Genomic DNA, 24,733 nt, shown 5'->3' on the forward strand with positions numbered 1-24,733 from the left:
TATATCTTCCTTAAATGAAAGCTGAAATTCTTACTTAGTGACAGGACTGGAAATACTGGAGCTTTTAAAAAACACTGAAAAGAAAAATAAGACAAGATAAAATCACAAGAGCTAGCTATGCTGACTCTGCTGGAATTAATGATAAAACAGTCTGACTTAGTGGGACTTACTTTTCAGTTATTTTCATTTCAGGGTAAAATTATGTTTTGAGTCACTGCAAGGTTAAAGTTACGGTTGCTGAGATGTCCTAACCTTCTTCATTAGGACTTGATAAGACTTTCTTCCCCCTAATAAAAAATGTATCTGTTCCTCTCCTCTTTATATGATAGGTGGAATAACTTCAGCACTCACAGCTTATGAACCCTCAGCCTACAGTTAGGTGCAGTCTGTCCCTGTCTATGAACTTTCTGAAGGATATTTAGATTTTTAGTTGTTTCTCTTTGCCTGAGAATGGATTTGAGAGCATATGGATAGCTGATAATTTATTTTTTAAGGTTATTCTAAAGTTCTGGGCATACAATGGGTTTGTGCTTTATGACTGAGGCAGAGATGCCATCTCCAGAGCTTGCTGTAATCACTCTGAGATGACGGTAGTCATGGACATGGTGAAAGTGCCCTTACTTGTAATGAGCTGCCGTGTCCTTTCCTTCAAACATGCAAATGGTGGTATTTTGATTGAAATTCTTCAGCTGGCAAAAAGCAGTTCTGAGCTGCATTTCTCTCTTGAAAGTGTACTCCCAGCTTAGAGGTGAATGTCCCTAGGAGCCGTGTGAGTGTGTGGAGGTGAGGGCAGGTGACAAGAGACGCCTAACACAGGCTGCTTTCCATTGCCTCTCCATTTTCTGTCCAGTTTTTTTTTATTGCTTTCCCCTTCTGTACTTGTTTCTGGGATATTAAGAGTAAGTTGTGTGCTCCTGAGGCATTTGAATTGCCATGTGTATTTTGTCCAGAAGGAGTTAGCTTAGTGCTTTATTTGATGATTTGTTGGCTATGCAGCTTTCTTACTCTTTTGTACAGCTTTCTGATGTGTGCCAGTTTAACCAATCAGTTAAAAAACTATGGAGATGCAATAACCTTTTCACTGCTAAGGGTAAACTTGCTGCCCTTCGTGGAGACAAATACACCAAAGCAGGCACTGCTTTTCCAGTTTAACAGGTTTAGCTGACGTTACTGGTTTGCCACCGAGTTTATTATAGTTTCATAACTCACACAAGGCTGGCAGCAAGTGTTTGGCTTTTCTTTCTTTGTCTGTGTAGCAGTAGTGATAGTCATCAGGGCTCTCAGCCCTGCAGATAATCTCTTCAGGGTTATCATTTACTTACAAACAGTCGTGTGAAGTATTTGTGAAAAGGCTTCTGAAGTGGTATTGCAGGCGGATGCTGCTGGGAGCTGCAGAGCAGGCAGTGTTTACACAGGGGCAGAGGATTTCTCTGCCTGGTGTGGTTCTCCTCAAGTACTCGTATTCTGCGCTCTACACTGTTTGCCTTTTTAATGAAGTGAACTGTTTGTTTGAAATATGTGGTAGAAGGTATTTAAACAGAAACTAAAGTAAACTTTTGGGCTGTTCACATAAGCCATGCATATCTGGTTTGTGGAGTGAAGGAAAACAATTTGGCTGCAGCTTACCTCTGGGAAGGGCAGTTAGGAGCTGTTAAAATAACGAACTGAGCTGCGGCAGATGTTGCTGCAGCCTCTTACAGGCCTTCAGTGATGACTGCTGCTCATGTAGGCATTCCTCAGGATGCTGCCTCGATGGAGAACTCAAAGTTGCTGTCGTTATTTAAAAGGGGGATTTATTCATTAGCTGTGAAAACTTGGGTACATTCATATTTGATTAAAACCATCCCAATTAGACAATGGACTGTTGAGATCCAACATATGCTATTGCCTCTATAACGTCATTAGTAACCCAGAGTCCCCACTTTGAAATAAGATCGTGCCCGAGTGTGCAGACATCTGTTTCTGCCTAGCCAGATGGAGGTCAGCAACATAACTTAAACTGCTAATCCTCATTGTGGAGAGGAGAACAGGAATCTGAGGAAGGTAGAAACAAATGAACTCGGATCCTGCTCCTGGCAAAGCATCAGGTATTGATGGCAATACAATGCCTGGAACATGCTCTGCAGAGCTCTGGTAGTAAGTTTCTGCCTAACTGCAAGCAGAAGTTCAGAGAGCAAAGGAGGGCTGAGTGAAATGATACTCTTTGTGGTTAAGGCATTACAATTCGTCTCAGAGAACCTCACTGCTGTTCCTGGCTCCGCCACGTTTGTGTCTAATGAGAGTGTTAGTCGGCTGCAGCACAACTTTTCTCAACAATGACTGGCAAAACAGAGACCTTGATGATGGGGAATGCTTTTCACCCCCTGCCATAACACAAAACAATTAAAACCGGTCATGTGGGGGTTCAGGAGCAGAGATTTCCAGTCCTGTCCAATAGAGACCATATGTTTCCATCCATCATTTATATTTTTTGGCGGGGAAGAAAGCACCAAGTTGGTTGGGACTACAATGCCACGTCCTCTGGCATTGTTTCTCCACTTATTCTCATTGGAAGCAAGGGGAGTCACAGCACTTCAGACTCCTTGGGCTCAGCATAGAGATTAAAACAAACAAAAAGTCCTTATACTCCCGGAGTGCAATAAATATGCTAGAATTTCAATAGGATCCAAACAAGCGACAATAGTAGCATTAAGAGCTGGCAAATCCTTTGATGTTATTGACCAGAAAACGACTGTTGTGGTCTCTGTCATGAACATTTAAACTTTTGACCTCCAACCTTTGTGTCAAATGGCTTTTCCATATGGAGGGTTACTATACCTCTCTTAGTACCACTGCATTTAGCAGAGCATCAAACACTTCACTGGTGGGAAGCTGATGCTTAATGCATTGGAAAAGCTCCAAGATTGCCAAGGGGATGGGACTGAGGAAAACTGTCTCCTCCTCTTCTGCTGAAGGGTAATGAAGTCCCTAGTTTTCCTAGAGCCTGCTTGCATCTGAACTCTGCACATGGAAGGGAGGATTGCCTCGTGGTGGACAGGGGACAGGCATCTTAAGTTACTTTTTATTATCACCGCTTTTATGCAGTGTAATATGCAAACATACAGCTGAAAGATGGGCTTTTACAGGCTGAGGATGTCTTCATATTTATGCCACAGAGCTGAAATCTTGCAGCTCTGGCACTGCCCTGCGTGAAGTGCTGGCTAAGTGTCAGGGAAAAGGGTTTGCAGCCATCTTGGCCTTGGGGAACATGCCAGGAGTGCACGGAGTATGAGGGGCCATACTGGCCCGCCTGGTATCCTTTACAAGCATTAACCAAAAGCAAATGCCCAGGGGTTAATGTAAGAACAGGCAGGTGACTCTCCTTTCCTGTTGCTCCTCTGCCAATTACACAAAATTTGCAGTCGAGGAATTTATTTGTGGTTTCAACTCTTTTGGACTCTTATTACACTTTTTTTCTGTGACTGTCCCCTGGAGGCCATTTAAATTTCCTGTGTCCATAGCCTCCTTTGTCACTTGGCTGTGTGGCAGGGAATGGTGGTCTGTGCACCTCATCCTCATTTGGCCACTTTTCCCCTCTTCTGGCTCCTTTTGTCTCCTTATAGCACCCCTGGCTTCTTCTCTAGGATGTAGAGAGGAATGAAAAACAGCCTCCTTTTTTGTGTCTCCCTACCCACTTAAATGTGCAGAAAAACAGTCCTTTCACACTTCTCTCATATTTCTGGGTTTGTGCTCCACCTAATGCTACATTTTCTCCCATCTTGTCCCTTAATCACCAAGCTGAAGAACACGGCTGTGCACAGGCAGCTGATGTAACTTTTTCCCTGGTCTGCCTGCATTAGAGGCTGAAGAAAGCTACACTGTTGTACTCATCTATGGTAGTGGCAGAAGGCTCAGTCAGAGACTGAGGCTCTGTTGTGCTAAGCACTGTAGACAGGTGATGTAAAGATGGAAACTGCCCTGAAGAGTTTGCTTTTGTGCTGTTGCTATGCAGGAAAATCTTTACTAATGCTATGGGCCGCTTTGCCCACTACCACATTTGTATGCTTCTGCCTGTTCAGGTCTCTGTTCTTCAATTTTTTTTCTCTCATTAGCAGGAAAGTTTTCCCTCATTGGTGAGGCTGGACCTACCCCACACAGTCTGTGACACTTGAGTCCTAGCTATGAGGCTGGTGTGAGTAGGACACAGTGCGAGAGGAAGATCTCAGGAGATGCCACAGCTGCTTCTGCATTCAGGTGCCCTCTGCAGACATGTGCCCCTGCTCTGCACCTCTGGTGTGGACACATTACTCTGCTAACTTGGGGCTGTCCTCACAGGGCATAAGGACCACGAGTGTTAATTAGGCTGAGGTTGTCTACTTTATTTTTTGATTTGTATTTTGAAATAAGCATGTTCGGACATAACATGCCCTTCATCGGATTTTTCAGCAGTGGTGCTCACTTTAAGTGGTTGATGTAAAGGGTTGGCCTCTTTGGGTAAGCAGCACTTAGTTCCCAAAGTAAGAAAAGTGTAGGCCAGATCCTGCCATTATATCTGCAGAGAACAAGAGAGAGGGTGAAGGTGAAAATGTTGATAAGGCTTTATGAGGAATTTCCATATTCTCCCGCAGAGAGCCCTTTGGTGGGGAAGAGAAATTGGGGAATACTAAAAAAAATCCTAAAAATATAAAAAAGCGTAGTTATATCTAAAGCCGATGCTCTCATCCTATGTGTGAGTAGTAGGAAATAAAGAAGTTGTCTGTAAAGAAAAATTACCTTAATAAAAGATCATGATCAAAAGCCAAGAGAGATTAGTAAAGAACAAGCAGTTATAGGCAATCGAGCCACTCTTTTTAAGGAGTTAAAGAAATAATGGGTAGTGGGTAAAATACTGTCATTCTAGCTCTTGTTGGGACTTTTCACTTAAGAGTGTCTCAGGCAGGATATCTCCATATTAACAGTGACCAGGTTGAGGCTCAAGGAAGTGACACAATTTAACTATGGCCCTTTTTGTTAACAATGTTTTCCTCAAACTTGGCTTGTAAAAAGTAACTAAGATTGATTGGAATATCGACAATATGTCATTCTCAAAAATAGGCTGAATGAGCACTTAGGATAAATGTCAATAGGGCGAATTAAAGGAACTCACTGTATTTCCATCTTCAATAATAGTGTGAAACAAAAAGTAACCAGCATAAAAATGAAATATAGGGGAGAAGCTTTCTGAGAAGATGAGAGAGGATGATAGAACATGGAGGAAGAAAACACCCTAAAGTCAAATATTTAGAAATGTCAGGAAGTAATAACCAAGAGCTGATATGTGTTGTCTTTATTTGATTTGAACAGTGCCCATTTCACCATCAGTCCCCTAGAAATGCTATGGTAGGTCACTGCCCTGTGATGAAACCCAGAGAGCAAAAACAAGTGATCTTGATTAATTTAGGATATAGACATAGAGCTGAAAGGATGCAATAAATGCATATTACCAAGTGGTCTGACAGCACATGCAATAACTATCTGCTCATCTACAAGAGCTTAAAGAGTGTAAACACCACAGAAGGAGAGTAATTGCTAAGGATTATACAGAGAGAAGCTAAATAATTATGAATATTTGGATGAAATTTTAAAAAATCAGGTTGAACAGCAGGGAAAAAGAAATCTCTGAGTGTTCATCTGATTGTGCATCCCATAGAATCTGAACTGTTTTAATATCTAAAAATAGACATAATTGATCTAATTACACATTTTCCTCTCTAATTCCTATCATGCCATAAAATACTCATCAAAGCTGCTAAGTATAACCTATTTCCAAGTCTTTCACCCTGTGATCCAGACCTTCAGCTGCTGGAAATCTGTTTAGCTACAGTGATTTTCACTGTGCTATACTAATACCCAACTGTTTGAGGTTTGGCCTTTCAAATAGCTTTTAAACTTGATTCTGGTGCACAGAAGAGCGCACAAGTCTCGAAAGTGTTGTTTAAACAAACCATGTTTGCAGACTGACTCACGCTGCTGCTTTATGAACTTCTAAGAATGTCACCAAACCTTGTTGAATTACCCAACTTGTCTTTATTTGTTCCCACATCAAATCAGCAGTAATACATGGATATTTCTAGATTTTTCCCCCCAATTTCTAGCTTTCTGTTGCCTCTCCTTAGCCACATTTACCTTTGCATCTTACGGATATTTGTCATTACTGAGTAAATATGTGCAGCTGATAGCAGGGCATTCATATGCATTCCTTGAGCTGTATTGAGCCATAGGGAATGTTCCCTGATGCACCTCATTCCCACTGTTCAGGAAGCCCGTGTTAAACCTCTGCTTAGAAGTTCTTTAGAGCTGAGAGCCTCACTGTGAGATTTCTTCTTTAGTTCTCTTCAGTGTGGATCAAGATTTATTTTTTTTGTAATCTTTTCATTTCCTCAGTTTCCACTTTGTAGCTCACCTTCAACCACTGGAATTTGCTGTGTGTTACAGAAATGGGTATGAACATGGTAGATAGGTGCAAAATATTTGTGTATATATTGTGGTTATGCATCCAGTTACTTGCTGCACGCCGAGAGGAAATGTTGAGGATTTGATTCGTCATACACATGTGTAATCAATGGTGGGAAGCATTCCAGAGCATCTGGGTAAAACCAGTTGTATGGGGTTCTTGAGAGTTAAACATGGATGCTTATTTTGGTTCTTATAATTCTCAGGGCTGGATTTATAAGTGGTAGAGGCTGCACTGACGCATGTTAGCATGAGAAGTTGGGGGAGGAACAACAAAACAGCAAGTGCATTGCAAGGCAGAAGCTGAATTATTTTTTAGCTCCAGAGTCCTTTGGAGGTAGGGGAGGGAGGGATTTCTTTTGTCAGCTTTCTAGCAGAGGACATTTTTTCACTTTCTTACAGAGACCACATTATTAAGTTTGTTAAGAATTGCTGCATGTGATCCAGAGGTTGTGAAAAGGATGAGCTGTGCTGTACCAGGAACCAGCTGCATTAGATGAAACAATTATACCTCCAAGTAACAGGATGATGAGGCTAAGATGTCTCATCATTATCCTCTTTTCCTGAAAGCATGGGCCAGTGTACAGATGCTGTCTATATGCACTTGTACTCCTGTTCATGAAGGTTTTCTAAGGTTGCTTATAGGATGAAGCAGCCAGTGTTTTTTGCCTAGAAGGGAGGATATTCCTGATGCATTTCTACCAATCCACTGTTTGTTCTTGGGCAAATTGAGCTGATGGGGTGCTTTGGCTTTCCTGCTCAGAAAATGTATGTCCCAGGAGGGTTGTGGGGCAGCAGTGCTGTGCCCACCCCACTCCCCAGGCAAGTTCATGACAGCACGATCAGGGCAGCACAGGGAGTCCTTTCTTTGCTTACCAGTGCATCCACCCCAGTGGAAACAGTCATTTGTAAATCACTGGGCTATGATGAATCACAAATTATGTTCTTAAAGAATTGGAGACTTTTCTGTCCAAGGTACATGCAATATATTTATTACCCTACAAGTCTGTCTCTTACTACATTTTTTTGGGTTGGGTTTTTTTTTTTTTTTTCCAGATGGGCAAATGACAGGGAGCACTGGAGTCAGTTGAATGGAGTTGAGGAAGTTTAGTTAATATTCCTGAAGGCAGTCCTGCTGCTCAGACAGAGTTGCAGTGACTGGGAGGAATAATAAAGTGTTTAAACTGAAATCAATCCAGCAGTTATTTAGCCAATACCTGCAACAAATTTGGCATATTAAAACACCTCTCAGTGCCAGCTGGTGAAATAATTTCCAACCACTTTTATTCCAGCATAACGATAACTGCTCTTCCTTCAAGTGTTTGGCATACTGGTTGTTGCAGAATTACTAAAAACAATAAACCATGTTCCCACAAGGTGTTTAAGTTTACAAACTGTGAAAAGTGTTAAAATGGATGACAGGAATCTAAGATGTTCTAAAGTCTTAATTTTTGTTTTTGCAAAGGTAGAACTTATTTTTCAGCCATAACAAGAGGCACAGAGCTGGAGCTCAGTGCTCAGTTTGTGAGGTTTGGCCTGGAACCCCCGTGGTTTATTTTTAAGATCTATGAGCACAAACAGAAGGTAGGGAGGGGAAGTCTGATCATCATTAATACACACAGACACATGAAAGGGATGTGATCTGATGGAAAATTGTCTTTTCTCTCAATGTGTTAAATCTACTGTATGATATCACAATTAACATTTTGTGTTACTGAAATGGATAGGACTTGCCCATTGAAAGTTATTTTTCCTCAATCTCCTTCTGTCCATTTCTTGGCTTTATGCACTTATTTGTCTGTTTTTCCCCAGTTTTGCCATGACTACTTCTTTTTCCTATTTAAAATCCCTTTCTCTGTGAAGTCAGATAGTGAGTTAGTCATGTCCATATCAACAGGACTGGAAGTCACATTGGAAGCGTGTGCGTGCACGCGCACTCAGACACACGGAAAAGCCTCCTGAGATAACTGGCTGTAGCACAGCAGTGGATCAGCCTGAAAATAAGCAGTGCTTCAGATGGGAAACAGCCACACTTAAGCAGCAACCCCAGTCACCATAGGGAGACTCTTCAAAGTGCACAAAGTTAAGTGCGTGCATTAACGTGTGGCTGTGGCTCAGTCATTTTTTCTTCCTGATTAAAGCCTCTGTATAAGCATACATAGAAAACATAAATCACCCCTTTTTGAAAGAGAACTAAAAAAACCCCCAGAGACAACATGTGCTCTTACTGAGCTCTAATGCAAACTGTAATTAAACAGAAATCCAAAATAAGATCTTTGCTTGGCAACTATGAACCTAATTCTTGCCATAAAACCTGGCAATGCCATTAAGTTCAGATCAGTTGAAGCAAAAGTACGTGAAGAAACAGTGGTGCCCTTAGGGATTCTGCAAAGCTGAATATTAGAAAATTCTCATCTGGTGATCAGCTTGTAAACCAAAGGAAGCGTAGAAATTTTCTGGCAAACTCTTCAAAACTGTTCTGCTTATTGAAAAGACATTAACAGGGAGGCTATATTTTGCCTGATACTGTATCTGTTACATCTGGTATGAAAGCTTGGTACTGCCAAGTTCGGCATCAAGATTGTGATGGATTTAAGTGGGAAGGAGATTTCACCTCACATGAGGTTATATCTAAGATAGAATTTTGCACCTGGCTCAGCTCTGACATGTAATTTGGGGAGCTGATCGTCCTAAGGACAAGTGTGCTGAAACATAACTAAGACTTCCTGTGTTGAGGTTGAGTCCTATATTTTCTTGGCCCTGACCTCACAACACAGGTGCAGATATATCAGGGCCATACTGGGCACATTCAAGCCAATGCAGGAGTTTTGCACAGTAGCACATGTTTTCTTGATGTGCTGAAAAATGCAGCTTGTCATTTCAGCAGCCGTCTCCCTCAAGGGTTTGGCAGGAATCACAAGTCAGCTAGCTGAGGGCACAGTGTTTTACTAACGTTATCACCACAGCTGAACCTTCCAAATGTAGTGATCCCCTAAGTAAGTAAGGCTTATTTGAGAGACTACAGAGTGTACAGAAAAGATGATGAACTTTAGTGAGCTTTGTAGCAGCCTAACCCCTCTACCATTGTCTCAAGTTGTTGCACAGCACCTTTGAACCAGCTGGCATTGTCCTCCTTCCTGCCAGGTCTCACTGTGAATTGCTGCTCCCAGCTACATCTCATCAGATTTCAGTTCAGGTTTGCTGTTCAGCAGCAAGGACCATATACACCTGTCCTTTTTCCCAGTTTCTTTACCTTAATGCTGCAGCAGAGACTTAGGTTGTCAATTTTCAGCGAACAAGTTCTCTTTCAGAGAACAAGTGTCTTCTTTTTTACAGTATGGGAATGATTGTAATTTGAGAGAGATGATCCTATTCACTGCTTTAAGGAAGCAAGAATGGTTCTTGAAGCAGAAATAAAAAGGCACGTTTTACACAACAAAAAGTCAGCATAAATTAATGTATTTTCCAGAAAATCTCACAGTGATAAACTGATGAGTCTGTAGCACTTCAGGCAGTTGTGTCTCCCATTTTGTTTTAAAGAGACCCTGCTAGCTGTGCAAGAGACAGGAGAGCATCTGAAGGAAGCTTGCAGTGGTAGGCAGCAGAGAATTCAGGAGGCAACAGCTAGCAAATTCAGTAATGCACGAGGAACGTGTTCAAGTATATTTCCAGTGCCTTAGCATGTCCTTACAAGTTCTTGAAAATAATGGAATTTAAGCACAGAATCAGGTACTTCTAATGAATTGGAGCTGAGGGCTGCAAATACACAGGCAGCATCTGCCTTTGTACTGTACACTTACGTCAGGGAATCTCTGCAAGGATATAACTGGTCCAGGAATTCACAGTTGCATTTGGCTGTTTGTAGGAAAACTGCTTGGCATACACTGTGGTAGTTTGCATCTTAGCCAGAATTTTTATGAAGATAATAAATAATTTCCCTAACAGAAGAGGAAGTCAGATTTTGTTGATTTATTTTGGTGACGGTAACAGTTTTTGCTAAGGTTAAGAGTTTTGTTCCTCGTAGTTTAAATGAGAAACATAAAAGCATAGTCAGAGCAGGTATCCTGTTTTTAACACTGAGCTTTCTAGATAGGTAGAGCGTCTCACACAAATGACCAGGAGTCAGATAGGTTCAGATTCAGTTCTAGCCTGAGTAGTCTCATTCTTTACTCACCTACAGCATAAATAATTGTGGCAGAAGTGCCTTTAATATTCTGATGGTGCCTTTAATGAAATAGTTACTGGATGGGAGATGAAAAAGCAATGTGAAACTGGCTACAGCCTCAGTTACTGCTTTCTAAACTCCTTATTATGTATTTCCATATAAATACACGTCAACCGATTACATTTTTATGCAGTTTCAAGTAAGTTCCAAGTGAAGCCCTGGACGATGGGTACTTTGGCAGCTCTGTGTTTGATCTAAGAGTCTTTCCATATAAATATTCAATGCTTTTCAAAGTGGAGGGGTTTTGGGCCCCCAAGCATGTAGAATGTACAAGCTACTTTTGTGCTGATGGCTGACCCAAACACAGGAGAATTTGAATTTCATCCATAAAATTGACTCCACCAGTTCTGTAGTTCTGTACATTATTCTCCCATTCTGTACATTCTGTCTCCCATTTAGCATGTTAGTCTGCTGACAGTAGAGTACACAGCACTTAGCAGGTGGTTTGTGGAACCATCAGTCAGGAAATTGTATGATAAATAGGAGGTAGCCAGGTTTAGTGGCACTTCATTCTGCTTCAGCAGTTTTAGCCTGACTTTGGAAAAGTCACCATGTGGTTTTTCTTAAGGGTTGCAACAGGAGATGGCTACAATATAGTAACTTACTACACATACACTTGAGTTATGATGTTCACCAGCTGCATTGCTCATGTGTAAATAATAAACTGTGAGACGGATAATTATGTTGGGTTTGATATGCAGCTCTACTCCTGCTGATGGAGACAGGTCCCTCTGCCATGATGGAGTACGGCTGTTTCCCAGATGGAAACTACAAACAAGAAGCAACCAAGATATACAAAAGAGCTTAATGTGAGAGGACTCAGAAAGATGTTCTTCGAGATTTATAGCCCATGTGTAAATACAACTTGTTGGTGCTCTGCACAGGCCCCACAAAGGAGAATACCCTTTTTGGATTGTTTAATACTGAGTTTCCATTTCTCAGATAGGGGAAGGTAGATTTTACATTCAGTAGGGTTCAAATGGTGTTTCAGTACTAATTACTGGAACTGATTTTAATGAGTATGTGCTCAGGCTGGGTGAGGATGGGACAGGGGAGGCTTGGCACCCTGAGTGGGATTGCTTGTTTTGGCCAGGTGAACTACATCATGTCTGACGTGTGTGGGTAACAAAGTCTCTGTGGATTTACCTGTGCTTCCCAGACTCACTCTCTTGAGACACGTAGGGCAGAGAAGGATTTGCTTGTTCATCTATGAGGTTGCAAGTGAATTCCTTTTTGCTGAAAAAATGGTGCTAGATTTGTATAGTAAAATACCAGACATCTGCTTTTAAACCTCCTCCCTTAGGCTTACACTGTTGTAGTCAAATACCAGCAAAGCAGGGAAGAGGGCAGGCAGGGAGATGTGCTAAAACATACTTCTTATGCTTCTTTTCCCTTTCACCTTGGCGTATGTTGAGGAATGTGTTTCAGGAGGTGGCAGCAAGCAACTGCCCCATCGACAATGACAATGTATTCCTAGTCATCTGTGACCCAGTTTTTACTCCCACTGAAGCCCATGTGTGCTTACCATGGGGAATAAAACTTGTAATAGGTTGCATGCCAAGGTCCAGTTGGTACAGCAGAACCAGAATTAAAGCTACCCTGAGTTTGAGCTCCCCGCTTACATCATAAGCCACAATTGTTTTTCATTTATGGTACCTAAGCCCTGAGTCAGAAAATGGCAGAAATGTACTGTGGTGTTTCACAAAATCAAGCCATGAAACGGGACAGGCTTTGTCAGATGTTTCCAGATTTTCTTGAAATACTGGGAATATTTCCTCAGAAATTGCATGATTTACCCTTCATCCCCTGTGTTTACTCTCTCAGGGCAATGAGGTTTGTTCCTGGAGTTGTTCTCTAACTTCAGAACATAGCAGTAAACCAACTCAGCTTTTTACAAACACCATAAGGAAAAATTATTTATTTTAACCATCTCTAGCTGGCACCAGGGAACTGCTTTCACAAGTAATATAATCTAAGGGGAGGTTTACATTTTCCTGAATAGGAAGGGCAGGACATATAAAGAAAACATACCTTCAAGAGTCAGTGGGCAAAACTGAAATAGGCTCGGTTTTACTGCCAGGGCATAATTAAGGTTTTCTTTCTTTCTAGAAGCATTTTAGTAAATCCATGACATGACCTAATGTCTGTACTTCTCAGCTTTTGGTGTTGGATAAACACATGACTTCATCCAAAGTGGTAATTGGGTAATAATTGTGCAGGATCAGTTTGTTTCATGCTGCTAGAGATGCTTAACATCTCACTTGAATTTTGAGTATTTGGGAGGCAGCAGTGAGCAACATCTTGAGGCACACAGATTGCACTGGTGTGCAGCTGAGGAGAGCTCTGGTCTGTGTTCATTGTGCCCTCCGAAGCTGGGAAGCAATCCAGCTCCAGAAGCACTGGGTGGGGTGGGCATGTGCTTGGCCCTTCAGGGCAGAGCCCATGGGGGCATGAGAGGCACATTCCCCCTTTTGTAAGCCTCATCTCTGAGGCTCTCTGGAAACAGTGGGGAACAGGAGTCCTGACAGCTGCAAAATCCCCCATCCTGTGAAAGCTTTGGAGGAGACAGAGCAGGGGAGCTTACTGCAGCCATGAGTCCCTGGGTCTCGAGCCATAGGGACAAAGAAAGCATCCTTCCTTTTAAGAGCTGTGCATGAAATGTCCTTGTGCACATTCCTACAAGTTTGGCCACTGGTATGGTGCAGTTAAACATCTCCAATATGGCCTTTCCCAGTTGCATTTCCCTTTTAACATTGTTGTCTGATTTACTCCAGTTTTACTTATATTTCTCAACATGTCATTTCAGTTTGGCTTTCTGTTGTATGAACATCTGTTGTTGTGTGTACATCTCTGAGGATATACTTTTTTTATTGTATTGTATTCTCTGCTTAGGCTTTTTGTCCCGGGATGATTTTTTTTCTTGTCTTAATAAAAAATAAATCAGGAATGCTTATGAAAGCCTTGATGGTCCTTTTGATCTGACACTTCACATATGGGCACATAATTATTTATTAAAGACTTTCTTTACATCCCTTTCCATTTAAGCTACAAAAAGAGAATATTAAAATTAGTAAATACATATTCATGCAAACACTGTGGGCCAACAGACCTGACTGACTGCATAAGGGAAGGAGATTGTGACCCACAAGTCGTTGTACTGTTAACACGTGCTTTTCAATATCTGTTCTCTCTTTATGAATGTTGTTTTTAAAGAGTCATTGGAGATTCTCAGATCTGGAAACATCGCCTTTTTTTTTTTTTCAGATCCGCCTCACCTCTTTCCAGCATTCCACCCTCCTGTGCCAATTGATGCAAGACATCATGAGGGACGCTACCATTATGAACCATCTCCCATTCCTCCTCTGCATGTGTGAGTATTCAGTGATATTCATTGTGTATTTCCCCTTGATTCCGCTGCCTCAAAGAAGGAACCTTTGCAGTGGTTGAAACCATGCACCTGGAACAGTTTTCTAGTCTTGCCAGAGAGTGAGATTTACTTTTGGAAAGCATCAAGTTTATCTGTTCATGAAGCAAAACCCATGCTGGTGCTTGAGGAATTCTTGTTATGATAGGTGGCTGGCAAGTGTTACCTGTGTGTTTTGCTGATATTTATTTGTGTTATGTCATTCTATAAATACTAATTTAAAAGGTGTTCAGCCCTGTGAAATACAGCCAGACAAACATGTATTTTAATATGTCTGTATTAAGCTTGGTATTCTTCATAGCTAAAATTTCCTCTCATGCCAAAGGTTGTTTTGTTTTCCTTGTGACTGCTATGAACCATAATGAAATTTTTGGTAAATTTTCATAGTCCCTGTTGTGTGTGCATACAGGCAATTGGTTGATTGATGGGAATGTCACCCAAACAAAATGGCAAATGTGATAGAGCACATGGTTTACACAAAGATAAAAGAAATGAATACCAGTGATAACATGCATTAGAAAAGGGTAGTAGTGGTGAAATCCTGTAGAAATAAATATTATCTTACTCTGTATGGGGAGACGGATAACAGCATTGCAGGATAAACCAGTTGTTTTGTCCAGAAAACTGCTATAATATACCATTAAAAATGGAGCCAAAAAGCAAGGCTTGGTACTTCGCTAAAAGGCTTGATGTATATATTTAATCATATCTAATAATCACCTCTCATACTGAGAAACTAGAAGAAAAGAACAAGTAATACTTTGAAGAATAATGCTAGTTGTTTAGATGGCAGATTGCTTTGCTATGGCTATTAGTTACAGCTGTGTAATTACATATATGCAGAAGAAAAATGAAGTTGTTTTAAAACAAGTCCTCCTCTGTGAGCAGAATTAATTGATATTAACAATCCTAACTACATGCCCAAGTACACACATAATATTTTACTAACAGTTTTTTTGGGTCAGTCTTCTATTACTGAATTGTAATTTCAGAGCAAATTTGCCTGGAGGTAAGTAATAAATCTGTGTTGCAGTCTTCTCGGGCATTAGAGGAAAAGTGGGTATTTATAGAAAGAGAGGGTAGATAAATTCGTGATTTATTCCTTAGGGTTCCTCTGATGCATCACCATTTACACCACAATCAACCACATCATAAAATAAACACATGCCTAAATTTGCTGCTAAAAACTGTTGTAAGCTGAAGGCAGCAGGCTCAGAGAGGGTCATTACAGGATCATCCTAGATTTTGCAGTGCAGTCAGTATTCTGCTTGGATGTTTTTGGGAGCTGAGGCAGATGATCCTACTCATTCTGAAGTTAGTGGGGAATTTGGCTTTCTCTGTTGTGAGGCAAATGGGGAAAGGAGCCCCAGGAAGAGTTTTAACCTGCATCAGCAGACGACCATCCAAAACCCAGGTACTGCCTGCGAGCTTTCAAAGACGCTTCAGGAATCCTGTGCCATGTGGGACTCAGGCTGTGTTTGCTGACCTGAGCCATCCCTGGAGCCTCAGTCCCATGAACCCAGTCCATAGCATGACACATCCATGACACCCCCTGTCCACAGCCAGGGCTTTTGGGTGGAAGACTTTGGGTGACAGTGGGAAACTGGGACTAGCAGCCTACACTGCTGTTGGTTCCAGGGTTTCTGTAAGAGCCCCAAAAGATGTTGGAAAAACCTGTTTCATACCTGGCATTCAGGGGTAGTCCTCTCTGAACCCAAAATTGACGCTTCTTCTATGGAAAGGTACCCTGCTGTGTGAGAGGCCCTGCAGAGGCTTGTTAGAGATGAGGATTTCTTAGTGTGATGTGATATGACGACAGGCAGCTGCTTTAGAAATACACTCTGATATCAGCCCAAGCTTTAAGCTTAAAATTTTGTTCATACTGGCCATTTACTTTTCCTTTAACATCTGTTAATTCTTCTGCTCATTTGGTTTGTGTCACCATTGGAGTGATGAGCTGTAGTGGACCCTTGGAGCTGTTGTGGTTGGTGTAATTAAATATAAATAGGCAATTAAGCAACTTAAAAAAAAATTGGTTGGACTCCAACAGCTTCTTTTTAGATGCTGAGGTTTGTCATGCTCCTGCAGTTTTCAGGAGTATGTTTTAGTGTATATATATATGAGCTAGGCACCCAGTGGTTTTCTTGCAAGTTTTACTGAGCCTGGTGTGAGTATCACTTAGGAATGATCTCATTCAGGATCACCTGGGATTGTTTGGAGCCACTGCTTGAACTGCTATCCTAGCAGCCATTATAAAAAAAGAAGGAAAAAAAAAATGAAGTAAGAACTGGATTGAGAAGGTATTTGAGAATTCTGAGAAAAAATAGCAAGAACACCAGTCAGGATGCAAATGTTTACCCACAGCTTCATCAATGCCTTCATTGTATGAGTGGTTTTCTCCTCAGCTTCACAATACTCTCAAAAGTGTGTATGTAATATAAATTAAAAAAAAAAAAGACAAAAAGTTGGCATGATTCCACTTATCCAAGCTTCTAGAAATATGTTCCAGAGCCTTGTCAAGCCTTAGTCGAATTAGTTTAGGTATAAAACAAGTGCAGAAGAATGTGAAGAGGGCCTCATCTGAATGATAACTACACTGTCTGCCCATAATTTTGAACAATGCCCAAGTGAAAAAGAAAAAAGAAAGGAGGAATTTTAAAGCTATTACAGGGCTCTTACGTACTTGCAGCTCTAAAAAAGGTATATGTATTTATATATATATTTCTTATAGTTTAATTGCTGATGGTCAGAAGTGTTGTATGCCAAATTTCAGCCTGGAGCTAATTTTTATCATTTGAGTTATAAACCCCTAAAGTAAGGGTTTATGTTTATGATGGAATTGCTGACAGATGCTTATGTATGGTAGGACTAGCAGGCATTGCTGTAATTATGCTATCGTATCCTATCATTAAAGATTTCAATTGAAAGAGGTTTATAAATTGCTCTTCCTCTTAGATAAACCACCCTACATTAAGGCATCAACGATATGGCGCAGAATTAAATTAAAATCTCATAAAATGAAATATGTTCTGTATTAGCTGTTTGACACTTAATTTGCCTCTGAATGAGTAGAGGAAATCACAAATTAACCTGCCTTTGTTTTTCCAGCCATGGCTTATTAGGTGTTAGAACAACTGCAATTACAGCCCAATAATAACCCCGAACCCTTATGAATATGTACTGAAATGTGTCACTTCATGTTACCAAAACCTGTTTGTTAGGACTGTGTAGTTATCCTGGAATTTCTACAGTACATCTTTGATTATACTTCAGAGAAGATGTATGAAACTTAAGTTGTTCTTCAGTGGCAGTGTATGAATAGCAAAATCAAAGCTGGAGCTTGTGTTTCCATTTTTTTTTTTTCAAATTCCAGGCATGAATCTTAGTTTAAAAAAAAATAAATCCAGTAAATTGTAATTCCGTTTTGCTGCTTTCCATTGAACTAGCAAGTTAAATTACTTGATAAACATCAGATGATTAAAGGAAAGCACTAGAAGCATAGCTTTAGTAATCCCACTCCTTGCTTTGCTTTTAGTTGCTGTTTTTGTCTAGTCTTTCCTAATTTTCAAAATTGATTTCTAAAGTCTGGTACTAAAGCAGGAGCTAAAGCTCAACTAAATTTTGGTCCTTGACATTTGCTGGGTCATCCATTACAGTGTGATATCTTCTGTGGTTGGTGTGCAGTGAGTCAAAATCATGCTGCTAATGAGGGTGTTTATTTGAAATTAGTGCTCTGACTGTGCTATTTTTCTTACTCTTCAAGAACCAAATCACAAATTTATTATTGGCTAACTTTTCCAGTTGCTTGATGTCTTTGTTGACGTTGTCCTTGTTGGAATGAAAGTTGTAGGCAGTGAGCCAAGAAAGAATAAGGATGTCTTGTCTATTTTTATGACAATGCAATTGTAAATAATTTTATAATCCCACAATTTTTAAAATCTGATTTAGCCAGGATTAGAGCTTTCATTTCTTATATTAAAAAAAAAAAAGCTCTTAAGGCAGAGGCAAACTTCTGCTGGTGGACTTAAATCCCACAATTTAGGAACCTACCATTCTTGGTCATTCATTTATTCTCATGCTTTAACCAAGTTGCATTAATAGGTTGGTCCCAATCTGCTTAATTTCAAAGTTGGGTTGGAGAGCGTTTGAAGGTGACCTATCCTGATATTTCCAGGCACGGTTACCGTGGCTGTGAAGGAAATGCAATTCTGCAGGGATGAGGCAGGGGACATCAGTCAGGTGGCAAAATCAGGAATGGCTCCAGGGTAGCGGCCTGTGTATGTCTCAGAGTGGTTAATGCAGGTGTTGCAGGCCAGTAGGAAGTTAAAGTTTCAGGGCTGAAGGTACTACAAGATGCATCATGAATCCATTTGGTCTGCATCTCTTCCTGTTGCCATCCCATTTTACCTTAGCTCTGGATTGCAGGTAAGGAAGCCTGAGCAGGTAAATGTAAGGGAAGGTGTACTGATAATACCCATACACTTGTGGGGGCTGCCCTCACAAGGAGGAAGTTGCAAGGTAAAGCTGGTGTATTGTAGCTTCCTAGGATCAATGATAATACAAGATCTGTTTTTTCCCAACTGTTGATTGAGACTGGTGGCATTGGAGTTTGGCAGTCTTACACCGTGAAATGATGCAAGTGCAGGTAATTCTTCATGAGCCTAACAGGAATGCCTTGAACAGATATTTTGAGCTTTGTCAATGCTCCAGTACTAAACCAAAGCATGTGTTTTGCTTTCAGGTGACCTTCCAGTTGATAAAAAGAGAGTCTGATTCTTAGATATGTTATTTTGCATCTAATTTTTACACTCATCAGTTACACAAGGGTGAAAAGGAAAGGAAAGTCAGGCCCAGACACTCAACTTGTATCAGCCTCTTATTTTCGACCACACAGTACAATGGGGGATGGCTAAACGTGATAAGATTAAAGAAAGCATTGGCTCTGCAAAATATCCTTGATTGTGAGAGAAACTGCTAGCCATAAGTTTGATATGATGTTCAGGTTTTCCCAGCCTTCCCATGGACATTTGATTTTTCCTTTTGTTTTCATTTCTAAGCTCTTATTTCTCTTTAAGAAACTCAGTGTTTAAACCTCTTAAATCTTTTACCTGCTGCTTTACCTCAGTGTACCTCTAAGCTGTAGACTTGGCAAGATGTCCGTCAGCTTGTCAGAGCATTCACTGATCCTTTCACAGTGGGAAGGAGAGCCCCACCCACCATGAAAAACATCACTCATTGAATTGGCTTTAATTACTTTAAGACTTGGAATGGCTTTTATGGTTTAGCCAGGAGCCATTGAAGAAGAAAGACTGGGAAGCTCATGGGACATGAAAAGATGACTGTAGTTACAGCTTTCCAAAATCATCCGTGAAAGTAGTTTCTGTAAGCAGTGAGAAATCTTGTATTAAATGGGAAACACCCTGAGAAACCTGTCCCTGAAGTGTGGCATGAAGAATAAGCAGCTGCTAATAGCCCGGAGGATTTTTATAGGAAGTTTCTGAGAAGGAATCAGCATGGTCTGCTGACTCGTTAAGGTTATTCAGAGTTTGTCCTATGCCACAGATATGCGTGTTCTAGGCTCTGCAAGCAGGCTCTTTCTTAGTGACAGAGCAGCACGGAGACAGTAATTCACAGAAGTAAATAGCAGGGCCAGATGCCTGCACATAAACTTCAGCAGATAGTTTTCATTCAGTGTCAGGCCTTTTACAAAGCTGGGGAAGAGGAAGCCTGCATCTAGACCAGAACTGTGATCTTTCACTCGGTATATAGTGTTGCATCATTTAAAACAGTGAATCAGTGTTTTGTTTAGCTGTTCATTCTTGTTTAGTAATATTTACCTTAAGACTTGCAGATCATAAATTCTCCTTTGCAAGCATGCTTGCAGAGTAGCTTCAGAAACAGACTGTTTTTAAAAACTATCTGAAACTGCAAAAAGTTTAGAAAGCTAATTATTGGTAGCATGTATTGAATTGCAGAAAAAAACCTGTTATGTACTTCTCTTAAATTTTTGATTCTGAGAGACACTTCAAAGGAAAAAAAGTAGGTTAAAATGTGGGTAAAATAGATAAATATTTTTGAATGTAACTGTTTTACACAAGTGCAGTTACATTGAATTAAGTAAGCTGTAGTTGGAAATTTCTGCACAGTCAATTCAACTCTTCTATATTTCTCACAGATTTGCTCTTTCCCTACTAGGAAAAAGTAGCACTGAGGAACAGCTATCTAATTTCTGCTGGAAAATAAATTCTAGATCAAATAAGGGTTCACTGCTAAATTCATCCTAGTTTTTAGCAAGCACATTTACATGAAAGTCAACAGAATTGCCTCTAAGTGCACCAGATTACATTTGGTTCACGTCATTCGTCTTCTTCTGTGGTGGATAATACTTTGTGACATAATCATTTTCTCTGCAGTAGCTAATTGTAATGCCAAGGAACTACAATTTTATGAAGGAGAAACAATAGCAGCAGATAAATATTGCGTTAACAGAGGCTCTTTGTTCTTTTCATACAGCCAGCTTGATTTTGTGCTGTCTGGGGAAGTTACAGCAAGTGAAATAAGAGGAAAATTTTGGTGAGATTTTTAATGTAGAAGGAAAAGTTTGTAAAATGCAGTGGTTTGTTTTGTTGAAAATCTTTGGTAGAAGCTTCCCCCAGATCGCTTTTTTTTCCTATTAATGTTGAGAAAAGCACTTGAGAGGCAGCAGCCCCTAGCCCTAATGAGAAAGACATGCTTCTAGAGGCTGGCAGCTGGCTGAGCACTTCTCATCATCCAGTCACTCGGGAGTAGCAGCAACTCACAGGGTATCTTCCTGGTGTGAGGCAGGGGGAGGAAAAAGGAGGGAAAGCCCTTGGTGGTCCTCAGGAATGCTTCTCTGCTGGTCTAAACGGTATCGGTTTCCTCATCCCCACGTGAGAGGTAGAGTGGCACAGGCTTGTCTGGTGGAGCCCAGTCTTGTGAAAGAGATTCTTTAAGAGTTTTTATGTATTATGCTGTTGCAGAGAAGCAGTTCCTAGGTTTATCAGCAGCAAGGTATCTCTCAATGCTGATCAGCACCACCACTTACTGATTTACCCCGTCTGGGCAGTTAACAGTCCTTAGATGAATTCTCGGCTGCCAGTGAGAAGTGGTTCCCTAAGGCAGGCTTTCAAACCAGCATGAATTAAGAGATGATGGAAGCAAAAAGAATGGCCAGCAAAGTCGTGCCTCGGGACTCTGTTCTATGTAACATTTTTCTGTAGACTGAGGAATAAGTAGGCATGACTTCAAGCTGTTGTGGCAATCCCTGTGTGCAGATGTGCATACAAGTGTGCATATTTATGTGTGCTCGTGCGCATGTTTCCTTTTTACATTGTAGGGTGAGTATCTTTGCTTGGGTTTACCATGGACTGAGTAATTCTGGATCTCTGCAGTTAAAACTAATGGAAAGAGCTACTCAGAGTCTAAGAAGGATGGAAAATTGGAGGGAAAATGTTAACAAAACAAGAAGGAAAAATATTCACGGGCAAAACCATTGAGAACATGTGGATTATTACCTTAATTTAACATTTAACCAAAAATATATAGAATAGCTGCATTGCTTGAGTTCTGCTGCTTGAAATTTCTATTATCTCATTTTGTTATCAGCTTCAAAGAATGCAAACTCTAAATATAGTGCACATTCAGAGGCTCTGAGCCTGTAGTTTCTTGGACAAAATTCCTGTGTTCTTTGTGCTGTAGTCAGCAGTATTAGTCGAGTGAGCAGATATTGACTGTGGTATTCACGTGCAATGAACCAGAAGCAAGCCAACTCTATAGAGGCTGCTGTCAAACTTGTTGCAGTGGCCTGTGAGGTACTGGACTGTGACAGACTCCTTTTTTTTCAGTACAATTCTTCCACTCATGTTAAATCTTGCTTCAAAGAGAACTGAAATGTTACAGTCTTAGCTCTTTTTTTTTGCCTTTTCTTTTTTTAAAGTGTACTGGTGAGATTCCTGTGTTGTGAATTGGAAGTTCCTAAAGGGAGAGTAGGTATAAACTCAAAGAAATGTAAGCAATGAGTACATCTGTGGTTTAGGAACACAGAGCATCTTCAGCATACTCTCACACAGTCTTTCCCTGACTTAGAATTCATCCTCCCCCAACACAATCATCAGGTCCTATAATCTTGGACTATCGATTGAATGTAGTTTAGACTTTTTCTTTCCTAAAGGATGAAAAACCAGAAGTTAAATTAATACCTTGTTTCCCTTTTTGTCACCATATAGATATATTTATGCATATACCTATATTTGTTTGCATATATGTAGCAAAACATAGGCTCCTGAGCTGGTGTCAGCAGTGCTTCTGAGGTGCAGAAAACTAATTAGCCATCCCCTTGCATATTCTCTATTATATGATGCCAGGGAAAAAACCTCAATGATACCTTTATTATACTGAAAGGTGAGCAAGTTTGAGCTGGCTCTCTGCCAAAATCTCCAATGCTCAGTGGAAGCCTACTTCCCAGAGAGAGAAGAAGAAAACCGAACAGCCAAAGCTATAGCAAAATATGTATATTTTATATATAAAACAGATATATACAGTGAGAATACTATATACATATAACCCCAGAAACCCCAAATAGCTTCCTGAAAGGGAAGAGGGGAAGAGAGAAGGGAAAAAGGACAAAAAAAGGATGCAAAGGGACAGAAACAAAACAGGTATGCACAATCTAAAAACCTGGTAACCAGCAAAATAAAGAACTGGCAAAATCTCACCACTTCCCTTGGGAGAAGCAGGACGGCTGGACACGGCCCAGCACTCTCCCCTCATGTGTGGCAGATAACAGCAGTCACTGCAGGCCTCAGCTCCAGATAAGCAAGACTGAGAAGGGACCCACCGTTCTCGAACCTCGCCGGAAAGGAAGAGAACGAGGTCTCGCCAGTCAGCTTATTTATACCTCAGGTTATGTGAAGCAATAACATGGAATACTTCTTTGGTCACCTTCCTAGTTCCTTCCTGCTTACAAGCTGGTCTCCAGGAAGGCCTAGGGTTTAAACTATCACAAAGAAATGTGCTCAGTGAGTGTTTTATCTGTGTGCCTCGGGGTAGGCTGGGCCAACATTTATGACTGATGTTATCGATTAATAGAGGAAACAATTTAAAAAAAAATGTTATGCTGTTTGATTTTTGCTTTTAGGATACATGACCAAGAAATTACTTGGGACCTTATTTTAGAGGAAGGTTTACATTGAAGATGGACCCTATGAAGTTGCCATTAAAGAGCAGGTGCTTAATCCCTTCCAGCACTGCATGTGTAGGTCTGAATTTACAATACACTATGACTGCATTTATAGTCAGCTTTATAGGGGTGTTGGAAATTTTCTGGAGACTCTGTGGAGGTTAAAGACAAAGGCAAAATGTCCTGAAGCCCATGAGTCAGGAATACAAAGCTTCTGAAGGAATGAATTGATCTATCATCTTCTTGAAAGCATTATTTATGAGGTGTTGTGACCACTGGTGTTAAGGATCAACAGAAAATTAGGGAGTATTTCACGAGGGAGAATTTCTAAACATATCAGATTTAAGTGGCTATCTCTTTAAAGATACACATCTTTGAGTCTTGTAACTCCTGTTGAAATTCAGCCTAGATTTATCATGCCTTTTCCACTGGCCCATGGAAGGAAAGATTGATAGTCTAGTCCAGTTTATAGAGGCCACCAACGCAAATAGCCCCATTTAACAACATTGTAGACAGATTTGGCAGGGGAGGGCAGGAGCTGAATGACCAGGGGCGATCAGGTGTTCTCTCTTTCACCCTGGAAGATCACTATCAGCGTATATCATCAGGACACTACCAAGAAAGCTTTTGTAGCTGCCTCTCTCTTTTGCCATAGCCATTCCTTGGATACCACGCTTCCATCCTTTTCTGGGAACTGTGTTTCTACTCCTGTCATTAGATTGAATTGCAAGGTGCCGAAGGAGCAGATGTGTAGGTTGTCCTGCTTGTGCAGGTATATTCCATGTTGGCAAGTTTGTTCCCCTTAGGGTTTTCATCTGCACGCCTAGCTACCTACTCTGCTTAGAGAACTAATAATATAGATAATGCATTTACCTCAAAGACTTCAAAACTGAATGTACTACCTCTCCAAAAAATGTGCAGCCAGAACACTAATTTGCTTTATACTTAGTGTTTGTTTTTCACGTATTTCCCCTACAGTCACATTAAAAGTGGTGTTTTCACCCATTTCTGGTTCTTGAGGTTGTTCAAAGTTACAGCTTTGCCCAGGAAATGCTTTTTTAACTCCGTTTTTTCACATAAATAGAACAAGAATAGTAGTGTGAAGCCTATATCTTTTGTTTCTTCTGGGGGCTATGGTGTTCCAGCCATTATATATTCACCATTTGTGAGAACTAACTTGCGATGTGGACTACATAGCAGCAAAATGGCTTTCAGTGCCTGAAGGATCAAAAAGAAGCTGGCCTGACTGAGACAAGACTTCTCAGACCAACAAAAGAACTGAATGTTTTCCTCATCTTATTTGGTTGCACCTGAGCCAGCTCCCATACCTGGATCTTCGATACTGGCAGAGAAAATATGAGCAATGACTGTTAGCAGAATATTTTTCTTCCCCCCTCCAAACTTAGCAGCATTC

At 40.7% G+C, this 24,733-nt stretch overlaps 1 protein-coding gene across 4 annotated transcripts in view; it reads left to right on the forward strand.

Moving 5' to 3' along the window:
• Window positions 1-24,733, forward strand: part of GLI3 (GLI family zinc finger 3) — a 209,491-nt gene that overhangs the window by 97,787 nt on the left and 86,971 nt on the right. For 3 of the 4 annotated variants that reach the window (XM_027655965.1, XM_027655967.1, XM_027655966.1), the window contains one exon: window positions 13,961-14,066. In XM_027655965.1, coding sequence (XP_027511766.1) covers window positions 13,961-14,066 — 106 coding nt within the window. Of the gene's footprint in view, window positions 1-13,960; window positions 14,067-23,152; window positions 23,186-23,277; window positions 23,367-24,733 lie in introns of those variants that run through there. The other variant, XM_027655968.1, reaches the window with a different exon arrangement.

Source organism: Corapipo altera, unplaced genomic scaffold, assembly GCF_003945725.1.
Source record: "Corapipo altera isolate COAL_440 unplaced genomic scaffold, ASM394572v1 59, whole genome shotgun sequence".
NCBI classification, from domain to species: Eukaryota; Metazoa; Chordata; class Aves; order Passeriformes; family Pipridae; genus Corapipo; species Corapipo altera.